Source organism: Pieris rapae, chromosome 15 (assembly GCF_905147795.1).
Source record: "Pieris rapae chromosome 15, ilPieRapa1.1, whole genome shotgun sequence".
In the NCBI taxonomy this organism is placed as follows: Eukaryota; Metazoa; Arthropoda; class Insecta; order Lepidoptera; family Pieridae; genus Pieris; species Pieris rapae.
In genome coordinates, this window is record NC_059523.1 from 10,149,812 (window position 1) to 10,162,360 (window position 12,549).

Here is a 12,549-nt window from a genome sequence, read left to right on the forward strand (position 1 = left end):
GAGCGGTTCGAATCGTTGACGACCAAACTCTCTCCGAGCGGCTTGATCCTTTGGCGTTGCGTAGAGATGTGGGGTCTCTCTGCATCTTCTACCGCATTTACAATGGAGAGTGTTCAGAGGAGTTGTTCGGATTAATACCTGCAGCTGAGTTTCATCATCGGACGTCGAGGTGATACGGGTGGAATTTCGTATCACCTCGACGTCCACCGTTCCACAACTGCGCGTTTTTCTAGGCAGTTTTTGCCGCGCACCACCACTTTGTGGAACCAGCTGCCGACTGAAGTATTTCCGAACCTTACAGTCACCGACTTAGGGTCCTTCAAGAAAAGAGCGTACCAATTCTTAAAAGGTCGGCAACGCACTCGCGAGCCCTCTGGCATTGAGAGTGTCAATGGGCGGCGGTATCACTTAACATCAGGTGAGCCTCCTGCCCGTTTGCCCCCGGTTCTATAAAAAAAAAGCTATTTCCTCGATTTTGTCTACGTATGATCATTCAGTACACTTGTTAAAAAACACTCGAACTCTCTGACTCAATGTCAGAACGGATTTTAATTATGAGAAAATTAATAGTTTTTCAGTAGCTTTAAAATGTTAACTCAACTTGTGCCGGCGATTGCCAAGAATCAGCGTGAGCACGATGGGTTACGTTGTAAAGACAAAAATCTAGAATTTTATTTATTAGCAGAACACTGGCGCCTCCAATAACAAAAGCTATTATTGTACACAATTTATTCTTGATATCTCCACAGTACTTAATATTAAAGTCAAGATCACAGACTTCTAGTGCTGAATCAGATTTTGCCATAAATACCTACGATCCAATATCTTGTGATAAAGAAAACACAAATTTAAAATTTTACTTTTTAATTTAATCATTAAATTCTATGTTTTAGATATTATATAAATTAAAATATTGAAGTTTTAAAATGCTTGTATAATAAAAAATGGGGAAACATAGTTAAACACAAGTGTATATCTGGCTTTCTTTTACTGAATCTTCAACATTACATTTAATTTGCTTGAGTTTCTTAGTGTCAGTATTTCTTTTTTGAAAAAATTATCGGTTTGTATTCAAACTCCAGCCCAGTTTTTGTACAAACTGATACAGTTTTGTTTTGTATAAAAAAGGTAATATTTGGAGGTTTCAGTATTATTATTTATTTGATCATATAATGTCCTGTCGTCTAGGCTGATACTCTGAACACGCTCCTGAAACAATAAAGTAGTTTATTTGCTACATATTTATATACAGCAATCCCAGCGTTTATAACCAAACGTTTATGGTTATATAATGAGACATAATGGAACATTAAGAAGTAATTAAGTATAACCTAATCAACTAATAAGGATATTAAACATAATCCGGGAATTTAATAAATAAATTTTTCCTTCTCGCTCTCTCTGTATCTCCCATATAGAAATTGTAGTGTATCATAGCACTAAAAATGTACATACTATTACACTAAGAAAAGATTTTTTAAAGGAATCTTGCTGTTGGCTTTAAGGGTCTTTACAGCTCAGCAGAGGCTGCTTTGGCGAGCTTAGCTCGGCCTGAAAGGGCGGGTTACCCGCGACTACCGCAAGGGCGTCTCCTGTGAGACTCAAACCTCGGCCTGACAGAACTGACTTTTAAGACAAGTGAATATATGTATATATATATATTATTTTTTCCTTGAGCGTTTCTAATATAAATTCATTAATGTTGTTTGTGAAGAATAAAGCAATTAACAAAGATAAAAATGGGTTGTGATTTATACCAAGATAGAACATCCCATAAAATAAAAGCAAACCGTCCTACCTTTTAAAATGCTCTCTGGGCACGCAGTCGCATACAATTTGTTTTTTCCACCTGTTCCCGAAGCGATCGTTTATTCGGTTGGCCAATCTGTCACTCAAGGGGCCAGCTCGGTTCCCGTAACGATTCGTCAAGAAGAACCTGTAATTCATGTTTGTCTTAACTTTCATACAAAATATTTTACCGTTTTATTGATACGACTTGCTAGGAATGAAAAAGAAACGATTTTTTTATATATAATAAAATTACCAAATCACCAAAATTTCACTCGGGGCGCAACTAACATTATTTTTTATAAATCTAAAATAGCTTATGTTTACTTACAGTCCAAGAGTTCGTAAGAGTTAGTCACGTAGCTATCTATACAACCTGCTATTTAATTGTTTATATATCCAAAATGTTTATACGTACCTATTACTTTTCTGTTGGTCATTCTCTTCTGCGTGACGCACCACCCTGGCATTACAATAATGATGTTAATAATTGGTAGGTAAATGAAAAGGAAAAAAAAATAAAAGGTAAATGTATATGAAGCAAATTTGATGGATTCCTCCCAAAAGAACAATTTAAAAATAAATTTAACGATCGATTTTATTTTAGTGGCCAATTATATGCTTTAATTGACGCATCGCTCTTAAAGGTTCATTCATTGCTGAGTACTCACTGTTCGTCACTTTCTTTCAGTATACGGTTGTTAGAGACGAGACTATTTTTAAACAAAAGTCGTAATTTTAATTAAGGGCAATTTTTCATGAGCGCTTTTCGCAGTTAAAATAGAATTGAACCAAGTTATTGCTTGCGTGGAAAGCGATGTGTTATTAAAAAAAATGTAACAGCTTAACTTACATACAAGCACCGCCATACTAGTTTGTGTTAAGAAGTTATGTTTAATCTCAGGATATTTTAAGGCTTTCTTAAATAATATAGACAACCACTCTTGGGGGACAATAGGGATTTATTTTGTGTTCTCGAAATGATGAGATTTTATGATAGAGTTTTAACAATAACTTGAAATGCCAGTAATGAACTCGCGAACCCTCTGGCATTGAGAGAGCGTCCATGGACGGCGGTATCAAATCCTGCCGGTTAGACTGCTGTTCTATAGAAAAATAAGCCAATTTATAGAAGTCGTTTAGTGCCTTCAGTGTTACCTGTTATTCGTCACAGCTTCAGTAGGTCCAGGAAGAGAGCGTCCATAGCGACCGCTGATCCAGAATGTCTCGGCGGAACGCGGCTGACGATCCTCTGTTCATTATAAATATTATCAGTTGCGTTGGAACCGTTATCCCAATCCCGCCTACGTATTCACGTGGCGCTTGCCCAACTATGAATGTAGTGTTATTGTGACAAAAGGTCCATCAAAGTTATACTGCCACACAAACCAAACATTTTAAATTCCTTTAAATTTACATATATATTATTTTTAATTATTAATACTTTGTAGGTTAAGAATATTATTAATACTGTATGTTTGTTGGTTACCTCGATTATGGCCCGTAGCAGAGAGAACGGTCATTACTAGCGCCAAAAGGCAAAGTGGGCGCCACATGCTTGCTTTTTGAGCTTGCTAAAACAAAAACACCGTACAGATGAAAAATAGCTGTTTTTGTATTAACATGTTTTTTTAACTCAATGTTTACGGAATTACCGATACAAAGAAAACATAAATGTTATTTGGATAGTAAAGTTAGGGAAACAAAATTAACATCAAATGTTGAAACCCTTAAGGCTAAACGTCCGTGGTGGGGCATGGGGCAGACATTTACTTAAATTCTTGTAGCTCCTACTAACTAATAATAAACTTTTCTGCTATACTTATTTTACTAAGCCGATTTTGTTTTTGATTAAGTTTTTTACAACATATTCAATCTTGAAGCTTAAGAAATGTCCATTGCGACGGACTAAATAGTATTTATATTAGTGGTTAAAACCATCGAGTTATAACATCCTATTTTATGTATTCCGTACTATCAAGTAAAAACAATAATACTTAAAATGGAACACGTAATAAATACAAAAAAAAACCAAACATTTACGCAAGAAAAGAAACAATAAAGAATCATTAAATTCATTGAACTAAGTAATACCTACCTAATCCCGCTGGTGTGTAAAAACTTGTCTCTGAAACCATTCTATAATTTTACTTTTACATTGTTGCAAATTTTATATACTATACTCAATAGAGTATAGTATATAAAATTAATTTAATTAATGCCGAGTTATAACAGAAAAATTCATTCACCTGTGTCCAAAAGTTTGACACGTTCATAAATAAATTAAAATGTAATTAATTAGACCTTCAATTTCAATATTTATTATAAAAGTTTTAATACAAACAAGATGCTAATGAGTGGATGATGTGAGGGTGGCGAATGCGAAACTTATGTCATTGAACGGTAAAAGTTGCGTTTGATTGTGGGTGGGTGTTGCTTGGAAAAACACAGGCCTGGCCTGGTAGCTACAGCGTGCAACTCTCATTCGATCACCGGCTGTGCAATAATAGACTTTCACTTTTGCTCGAACGTTGAAGGAAGGCATCGGAACATCGTGTGTCAGGCACACGAGGCTGATCACCTCAGATCACCACAGAATTCTGAGACCTATAAAGGCAGTAAGGAAACATTCAATATGGTTAAGTCAAAACCACTACTACCACTACTACTACTACATTAAATACGCATTCATGCCATACGTAGAGTAAAATAGCTTTTGAAATGGGAGTATGCAGAAATTCATCAAATTATAGTAACACTGTTATAGTATGATTATTATTCTTTTTAAATTCCATTATGTATGTGTATTTCTAAATAAAAACCTTCTCGTCAAAAATAAGCTTTAATAGCTTGCGTCCGATGCTATGTTGAATACGAATTGGTGTAATCAAGAAAAATAAATATTATCTATACTAATACTAATATACTAATAATAATAATATTATAAAGAGGAAAGGTTTGATTTTTTGTTTGTTTGTATGAATTGAATAGGCTCCGAAACTACTTGGCAGATTTGAAAAATTCTTTCACTGTTGGAAAGCTACATCATTCCTGAGTGACATAGGCTATATTTCATTTTCAAAAAAAAAAAAGCATCCTTACTAAAATTACGATAACATTAACATTTGTTTATTATTTGATACAATTCTAACAGATGGCGCTGAGTTAAAGGTAGTTTAGTTTAGGTCCGTGTCGTGATACCAACGTTTCACATAAGTTCTCCTACGGTTTCCCTTGATTAATTTACTACTATGTAATATAACAAAAACCTTAGCCACAGCAACGCTTGGCCGAGTCTGCTAGTTAAATAAATAAAATGGTATATGATATTTATTTAATTAAAAGTAGTCTTACAGCTTATATACATATTATAAGAAAAAAAAAACTAAAACAATACAGAAAGCCAAAAACAGATAACATACATAAACAAAATATATGAAACATAAAACAGTTAGTTATTAATAGATAAAGATACATTTTTTTTTATTTGCTTTTTTAAAAGAGTACCGAGAGTTTTTTTACGCCGGCTTTTTCTCTCGGCCTAGACCTCTGTCTCCTTTGCCGATGAGTAGGGATGCCTACAAGTTCGAATAGATTGACGTGGAATAAGTGATACCTAGATGATCTTATGTTCCAAAATAAACGTATTTTATTTAAAAGGAGTTAAAAGTCTGTGGCTATGGATAGCAATAAAGGCGTTCCTCAAGGGAACATACTGGGTTCATTGCTGTTTCTTCTGTACATTAATGATTGACCGAATTTGGATAGTAATAAATGCATGCTTTACTCAGATGACATTTCAGTGGTCGTGTCAAATGATACAACGCGTAACCACGAATCATTATTGAATGAAACAGTAAAGAATGTCACAGAATGGTGGGACAGTAGTAATTTAAGTGTAAATATAAAAAAAAAACAATTTTATATAATTTCGGAACTATAATAATTGCAGACCCAATAACCTCAAATTAATTATAAGAGCGAGTTTATTGAGGAAGTTGTATCAACCAAGTTTCTAGGCATAACACTGGACCAATATCTTAATTGGAAACAACACGTTTTAACGAAATGCACGCGCCTTAAAAAATTTGTTTTTGCTTTGAGTCGAACTCGCAAGGTGGCTTCAAAACACGCAGCAATTATTGCTTATCACGGCTATGTTGCCTCAGTATTGCGCTATGGTATCCTTTTATGGGAAAATTCGGTAGATGTGAGTAAAGTTTTTATTACTCAGAAAAAATGTATCAGGGCTATTATGGGCGTTGGACCACTTACGAGCTGTAGACCGCTTTTTCACGAACTCGGTATTCTGACAGTACCGAGTTTGTATATCGTTGAAACGGTCATGACTGTAAAGAGGCATCCAAAATTATTTCAAACATTTAAAGAAACTTCCTTGCATATACCGAGGGAACTAACTCGGCTGCGGGTGCCTGCATGTTGCACCACGCTATATTCTAAAAATTGCTACGCCATGGCCGTAAGAATATTTAATCACCTTCCTAGAAGCTATAGATAGCTGCCATGTAATGTTTTCAAGGGGAAGGTGATTGGGTTCTTAAAGGCAAGGTGCTTTTATAGCGTGGGCGACTACCTAGATCAAAAGTTTGAAATTAACTTGTATTTAATAACATCACTTCAGATGTTATTAAATACAAGAATAAAAATAGGTAAAAAAACTTTTTAAGTTAAACGGTCTTATGTTAAACATACATTGCAATAGTATTGTCTTTTATTTACATAACTTTTACACATTTAAAGAAAAACACTTTTTTAACGGATTATAGATATGTATTATTATATTTAAACTTATAATTATTTGTACATAATTTTAAATTTAAACCGACGTTTCGCGTGCTTTACAGCGTGCGTGGTCACGGTGACTGAAGACAAAGGTGTTAAATGTCAAAAAGTATTACAGCTGCAGAAAATGTTGTGTTATCTGTATTTATTTCCCCGGAGTTGGTATCGACTAAAAGATGTAGGGTTTTTGCAGAAATTGCTCACGGTGTCCTCCATTTTCTCAAAAATCTCAAAATAAACAACCCGCGAAAATGGAGAACACCGTGAGCAATTTCTGCAAAAACCCTACATCTTTTAGTCGATACCAACTCCGGGGAAATAAATACAGATAACACAACATTTTCTGCAGCTGTAATACTTTTTGACATTTAACACCTTTGTCTTCAGTCACCGTGACCACGCACGCTGTAAAGCACGCGAAACGTCGGTTTAAATTTAAAATTATGTACAAATAATTATAAGTTTAAATATAATAATACATATCTATAATCCGTTAAAAAAGTGTTTTTCTTTATACATTGCAATGTTTAAGATAAATGTACTAAAAACAAAAAAATAATAATAAAATAGATACAGTCGTGGGAATTATAAACATATGCATAGACTAGACTAAAATAAAACCGTGGGAGGGGACCGTACAAATTGTTTGAACTGGAGCAAATCAATCCCTAGGATTAGGATCATTTAGGTATTCGTCACATTTATAAAAGGCTTTATTAATTCATTTACTTTTAACAAGGGCTTTGAATTTATTTAGTGATAGTTCTCTAATTTCGCTTGGGAGTTTGTTGTAAAAACGAATACAATTTCCATATAAGGAGTGGTTTATCTTCTGGAGCCTGGTTGGTCGCACACTCAAATTAGTTCTATTACGCGTATTATACTGGTGAAAGTCACCATTTGTTTTAAAATCGTTTAAGTTTTTTTGTACATACAACAAGGCTTCAAGAATGGCGATGGCTTACGAGGCACATGCAACAACTTTGTGTATCTTGTCGCATAAGGAAGAGGGATTTTAAAAGAAACTAACCTAGCAAATAAGGGTTATCTATCCGCCCATTAAGAATAGCGTGTAAAAATAGCAAGTCTTGCTGACTCCGTCGATATTCCATTGAGTCTAAATAAAAATATTTACAACATCCAGCTATCAAAAATTGATATTTTTTAAGACTAAGAAATTCAACAAATTTTCGTGCATACTCCAGCACGCTTCTGACATATGCAAAATAAAGGCTTTTTATGCAATTTATGTTTTGAAATTACTTGCATGACCGCTTGACAAATCCTAACTTTGCCTGTTATGTCATCGATATGTTCTGATAGGCCCATTTTTTCATCTAATAATATTCCAAGGTCTTTTACTAATTTTACTTGTTTTATTGAGATGTCATCGATTTTGAAAATGTATTGTATTTTTTGTTTTTGCGTGAAAAAGTTAACTTATTACATTTGTTATATATATATATATATATATATATATATATATATATATATATATTATTGAAAGTTTATTTTGTTTGTAATATATTTCTAGCCTATTAAGATCTTGTTCAATTTGATTGAACTTAAGTGTTAAATATTTGCATAATGAACGATTTGGGTCATCTGTCAATCGGTCACAGATGACATTTCTGTAAAATTTATATTGTCGTTCTCTCTTCAACATTTTTCCTTCATAAAGACCTTTTTTTGACAAAAACAAACATCGGAGCACACGTGATGGACTAGGGAAAGAGAGATCCATTATGTACTAAGCAGGCTAATTTACACTGAATTTAAAATTAAAAGTGCACGATATTGTAAAGATTTCAAAACTAATTGAATACAAAGTTTGAACAGTTATTCTCTAAAATTAATGCTAATCACTCATCACCGACACGAATATTTTTTATAACATAGAAACATTTCGTATTGATGAAACAAGCTGAAATTAGCTTATTCTTGTAATAGCCATATTATTCCAGAAATCTTTGGGTCTGCCCCAAAGTGCTACGGCGTTAAACAACCGTATTTAGATTAGCACAACCAAACAAATTCGCTCATTGCAAAATACCCGTAGAAAAAGATTGTGTTTTGGGATAACACTACATAGTATAAAACAGTCGCTTTCTCTGTCCCTTTGTATGCTTAAATCTTTAACACTACGCAACGGATTTTGATGCGGTTTTAAATAGATAGAGTGATTGATGAGGAAGGTTTATATGTATAATAACATCCATTAAATAGTGGAGAAGTACTGTTATTTTTGAGGTTTCTAATGTCATGTCGTAAATAATTACATTTTTTCCGCTTACATTGCAAACGCAGGCTGAACCCTACGACTTTTAACAAAATAATGTACTAAGTATTGTACACATTGAAAAGGTCTACATAAAAGTCCGTGATGGTATACGTCTATCTCTTATGGATAACCCACAATAACTTTTTTTTGTCATTTACTTTTTACGACAAATAATGGCTAATTTTCGAATCGATTTTAACCAATACAGCATTAATCCTTAACCTATTAAATACCTTGAATACATTGTTCATTTAATATAGATGTATATGGCTCAATACACCGTATGATTTAAGTGAATATTTTCGAAGATATTACAGATTTAAATTTGCGGGACGTAGCGTTTGCGGCGGTACCGGCCGGCCGCCCGGTGCGGCAATAAAAAAGATATCAGAAAAAAGTATTCACTGCATTACTATCAACAATTGATAACAATGAAGAGAAATTGTTTTTCCTTGATTACCCAGGAGGTACAGGAAAAACATTTTTAATTAATCTGCTTTTCAAAAAGTGAGATCTATCGAAAAAATTGCGTTAGCTGTTGCGTCATCCGGAATTGCCGCTACGCTTTTAGAAGGAGGCCGAACCGCACACTCCACGTTCAAGCTCCCGCTGAAAATCGCCACCGATGATAATAACAGCGTCTGTAGTGTTTCTAAACAGAGCAATAGAGGAAAATTGATGCGTGACTGCTCATTAATAGTCTGGGACGAAGCTACCATGTCAAACAAGACGTCTGTGGAAGCTCCGGATAAGACAATGCGCGATTTGCGCAACAAAAATTCACCTATGGGTGGATGAACAATTCTGTTCTCAGGAGATTTGGCCACATGTCCATAAATTAGAGCTAATAAAATAATAATAATTAAAACTAATATGAGGGTTTCGTCATCTTCACGTGAGAACAGGCTATTTCCAGAGATGCTGCTAAAAGTTGGCAATGGAGATTGGAGAGTTAACACAAAGCTTTTCACTCGTCCACACTCTCTTGGTCTGTTGCAAACGTACGAGGCCCAGTTGGACTATTTTGCGATTTCATTATCCTGTTTTTTGTATAAAATATTTTTGACGAGTTTAATTTTTGCTAAACTTTTCTTTCTTTGTAATCTTAGAGATACTAGAAGTAAATTAATCATAATATGAAATAGGTAACAATTTATTAATTATTTTTAACTGATTAGATTAAAAATTAATTTTTACAACTCATCGTTAACGTAAAAGTAACGTAATGAACACTACTTATCCAGAGGTTTATATTTTTGGTAGCGGGCAGATAACAACAAAACACTGTTCATTGCCTAACTAATACCTAATCCACTGTGCCAGTGATTTTTAGTTTAAAAAATTATGTTTACACAGTATGAAGTATCACAATACAGCGAGGAAATGGTGCTAGCGTTAAAGGTGCTAATTACTGTATTTTTTTAAATTATTTCTCTTATTACTGTAGGTTAGGAAATTGAACTGTATATTTGAATGTCATGATTAATAATAAATGTTTACCAAAATTGTCATATACATATTTCAGAAAAGATAGTTTATCATATATACGGCAATTTCATAAATAAAATAAAGGTTATAACTTACCACGATGTCAGACGCAAATTGAAAAGCAGATCGACGTGTCGCCCAAAAGATAACTGAGCTCCAATTGAGCCTGAGGCTGTGTGGTGAGAAGGCAAAGGTGAAGGCGGTGCTACGACACATCAAAATTCAGTATATTAAAAAAAAACTGTAAACTTCATTTTGAATCGTACTTTAGGGATTCATGACTCGATATCATAATATATACAACTAAGATTTCAGTTACAAAATTCGTTTATTATCAGTTTTAATGATATATTAAGCACATTTTTTAAATATTTTCGTTACAAATGAAATCTACCGTAATTACGGTAAGCGTAGGAATCACAACTTTTAATGTTATTGCGCGCGCATTTCCTCCTCGTCGCCCTCGCCGCGAATAAGGCTTGTCATCTGCCTTTGTGCATACGAGTCTATTAGTTACTTTAATTTTCTATATTTTTAATTATAATCAAACGCAATTAGAGGACGCCGCCTGTATGAAACCAACGCCTGAAAATGAAACCTCACTGTTGGCCTTTACAGTCTTTACAGCTCAGCTCGGCCTGATGATGTTACGCCTTCTGCACTGGAACGCGTAAGTTTCTTTTATATATGGTTCAAAAAATTTGGATGCTGCTTTACAATCATAACTGTTTCAAAGATATGTCAGAAGTTCGTGAAAAATTGATCTACAGCTTATAAGAGGTCCAACGCCCATGATAGCCCTAATACATTTTTCTGAGTAATAAAATCTTTACATCTACCGAATTTCCCCATAAAAGGATACCATAGCGCAAAATGAAGGCAACATAGCCGTGATAAGCAATAATTAGGCACGTATCAAGATTTGACATATAAACGGAGTGGTTCGCCTTTAGCAACCTTAATATAACTAAAAATATGGTCAATACAAGATAAATTTCTAATTGGTTTCTTAATAAAGTGTTACAAGTTATAATTTGATGTGAATGTCATTGTAATTCATAGTTATATTTAAAGTATTATAGTCTAAAGTGTCTATATTCATGTCACAGTATAGCCGACCGCAGCACTCTCTTCATCTGCATTTACTAAGTCATGGGAGTTACACCCCGAGAGCATAGCCAGACGTCGGCACTCTCTTCGATTGTTTAATTATAATTTCATTATAAGTCTATTGTATCGCTCATAGTCTATTGTTATACGGAAGTGGTGAATATAAGGTAATCTACAAATCTTCTATTATTTCTACCACCTGATGACCCAGGAACCGTACATTTTGGTCCTTCGAGCTATCCGGGAATAGCGGTTCTTTCGCGTAAAGTTGATCGCGTTCGCATTTTTCTCCGTTTTCCTGAAGATCGGCGCCGTGGAAAAACATCCCACTGCTGGTTTGTGGAGTCAATCAAGCAAGTAGAACACCATCATCCGCATCAATAGAAAAGAGGAGAGCAGCGATTAAGTATCCAGAGGGATCAACAGTATATCGGCGTCCTTTTGAACCTAGAAGAAGGCAACGGACGTCAATCTTTAATAAAGGGAGGCAAGTGAAAAAAGGTCCTGTCCCAACATTTATAAGGATCCAGAGGGGTCAACAGTATATCGGCGTCCTTTTGAACCTAGAAGAAGGCAACGGACGTCAACCTTCAACATAGGGAGGCAGCTACAGTAAGTCCTTTCCATTTGTTTTGAGCACTATAACTTCTGAGAATTATCTCATTCATTTCGAGCATAATTTTACTGAAAATGATTAGAAGCATTCATTGAGCATTTTAACAAGTAAATGAATAAGTTACTCCAAGCTTCGAAAACTGAAGAGTCGCTTCGCAAGCAAGAAGTTTTTTTTAGGTCGTTGGATAGCATATTGGATCTAAGGCATATTCGGCATCCGACAAATATGAACTTGAGGATGTACTAGAAGTACAATCACGATGGAATTTAATTTTTGAAACCCATATCCAAATAGATACGGTTCTTAATGGATCTAACTCGGAATATCAGAATAAATATTACGAGCAGGAAGCTAAATTTAGGCGCCAAAGGAGAGAGTTGAATCGCAAATTTCATTCTACAGACTGGCAGAAGAATTCTCAAGAAACGCGTATGGAATCACCGATACTTAGGGATTCACATAA

General features: G+C 34.5%; 1 protein-coding gene across 2 annotated transcripts; it reads right to left on the bottom strand.

Annotated features, from left to right (window-relative positions):
* Positions 1 to 969: 969 nt before the first annotated feature.
* LOC110995933 lies at positions 970 to 10,682 on the bottom strand. 2 transcript variants are annotated; one of them, XM_022263354.2, is made up of 6 exons: positions 10,457 to 10,682; positions 3,278 to 3,362; positions 2,947 to 3,040; positions 2,207 to 2,251; positions 1,799 to 1,936; positions 970 to 1,209 (listed from the first exon to the last, which is right to left on the bottom strand). In XM_022263354.2, the coding sequence occupies exons 1-6, from the start codon at positions 10,574 to 10,576 to the stop codon at positions 1,185 to 1,187; spliced, it is 507 nt and encodes a 168-aa protein (XP_022119046.2). In that variant the 5' UTR covers positions 10,577 to 10,682; the 3' UTR covers positions 970 to 1,184. The 2 variants fall into 2 exon arrangements, with proteins under 2 accessions (XP_022119046.2, XP_045487456.1); XM_045631500.1 differs by lacking the exon at positions 10,457 to 10,682 and having other exon boundaries at positions 3,278 to 3,961.
* Between the last annotated feature and the right edge of the window lie 1,867 nt (positions 10,683 to 12,549).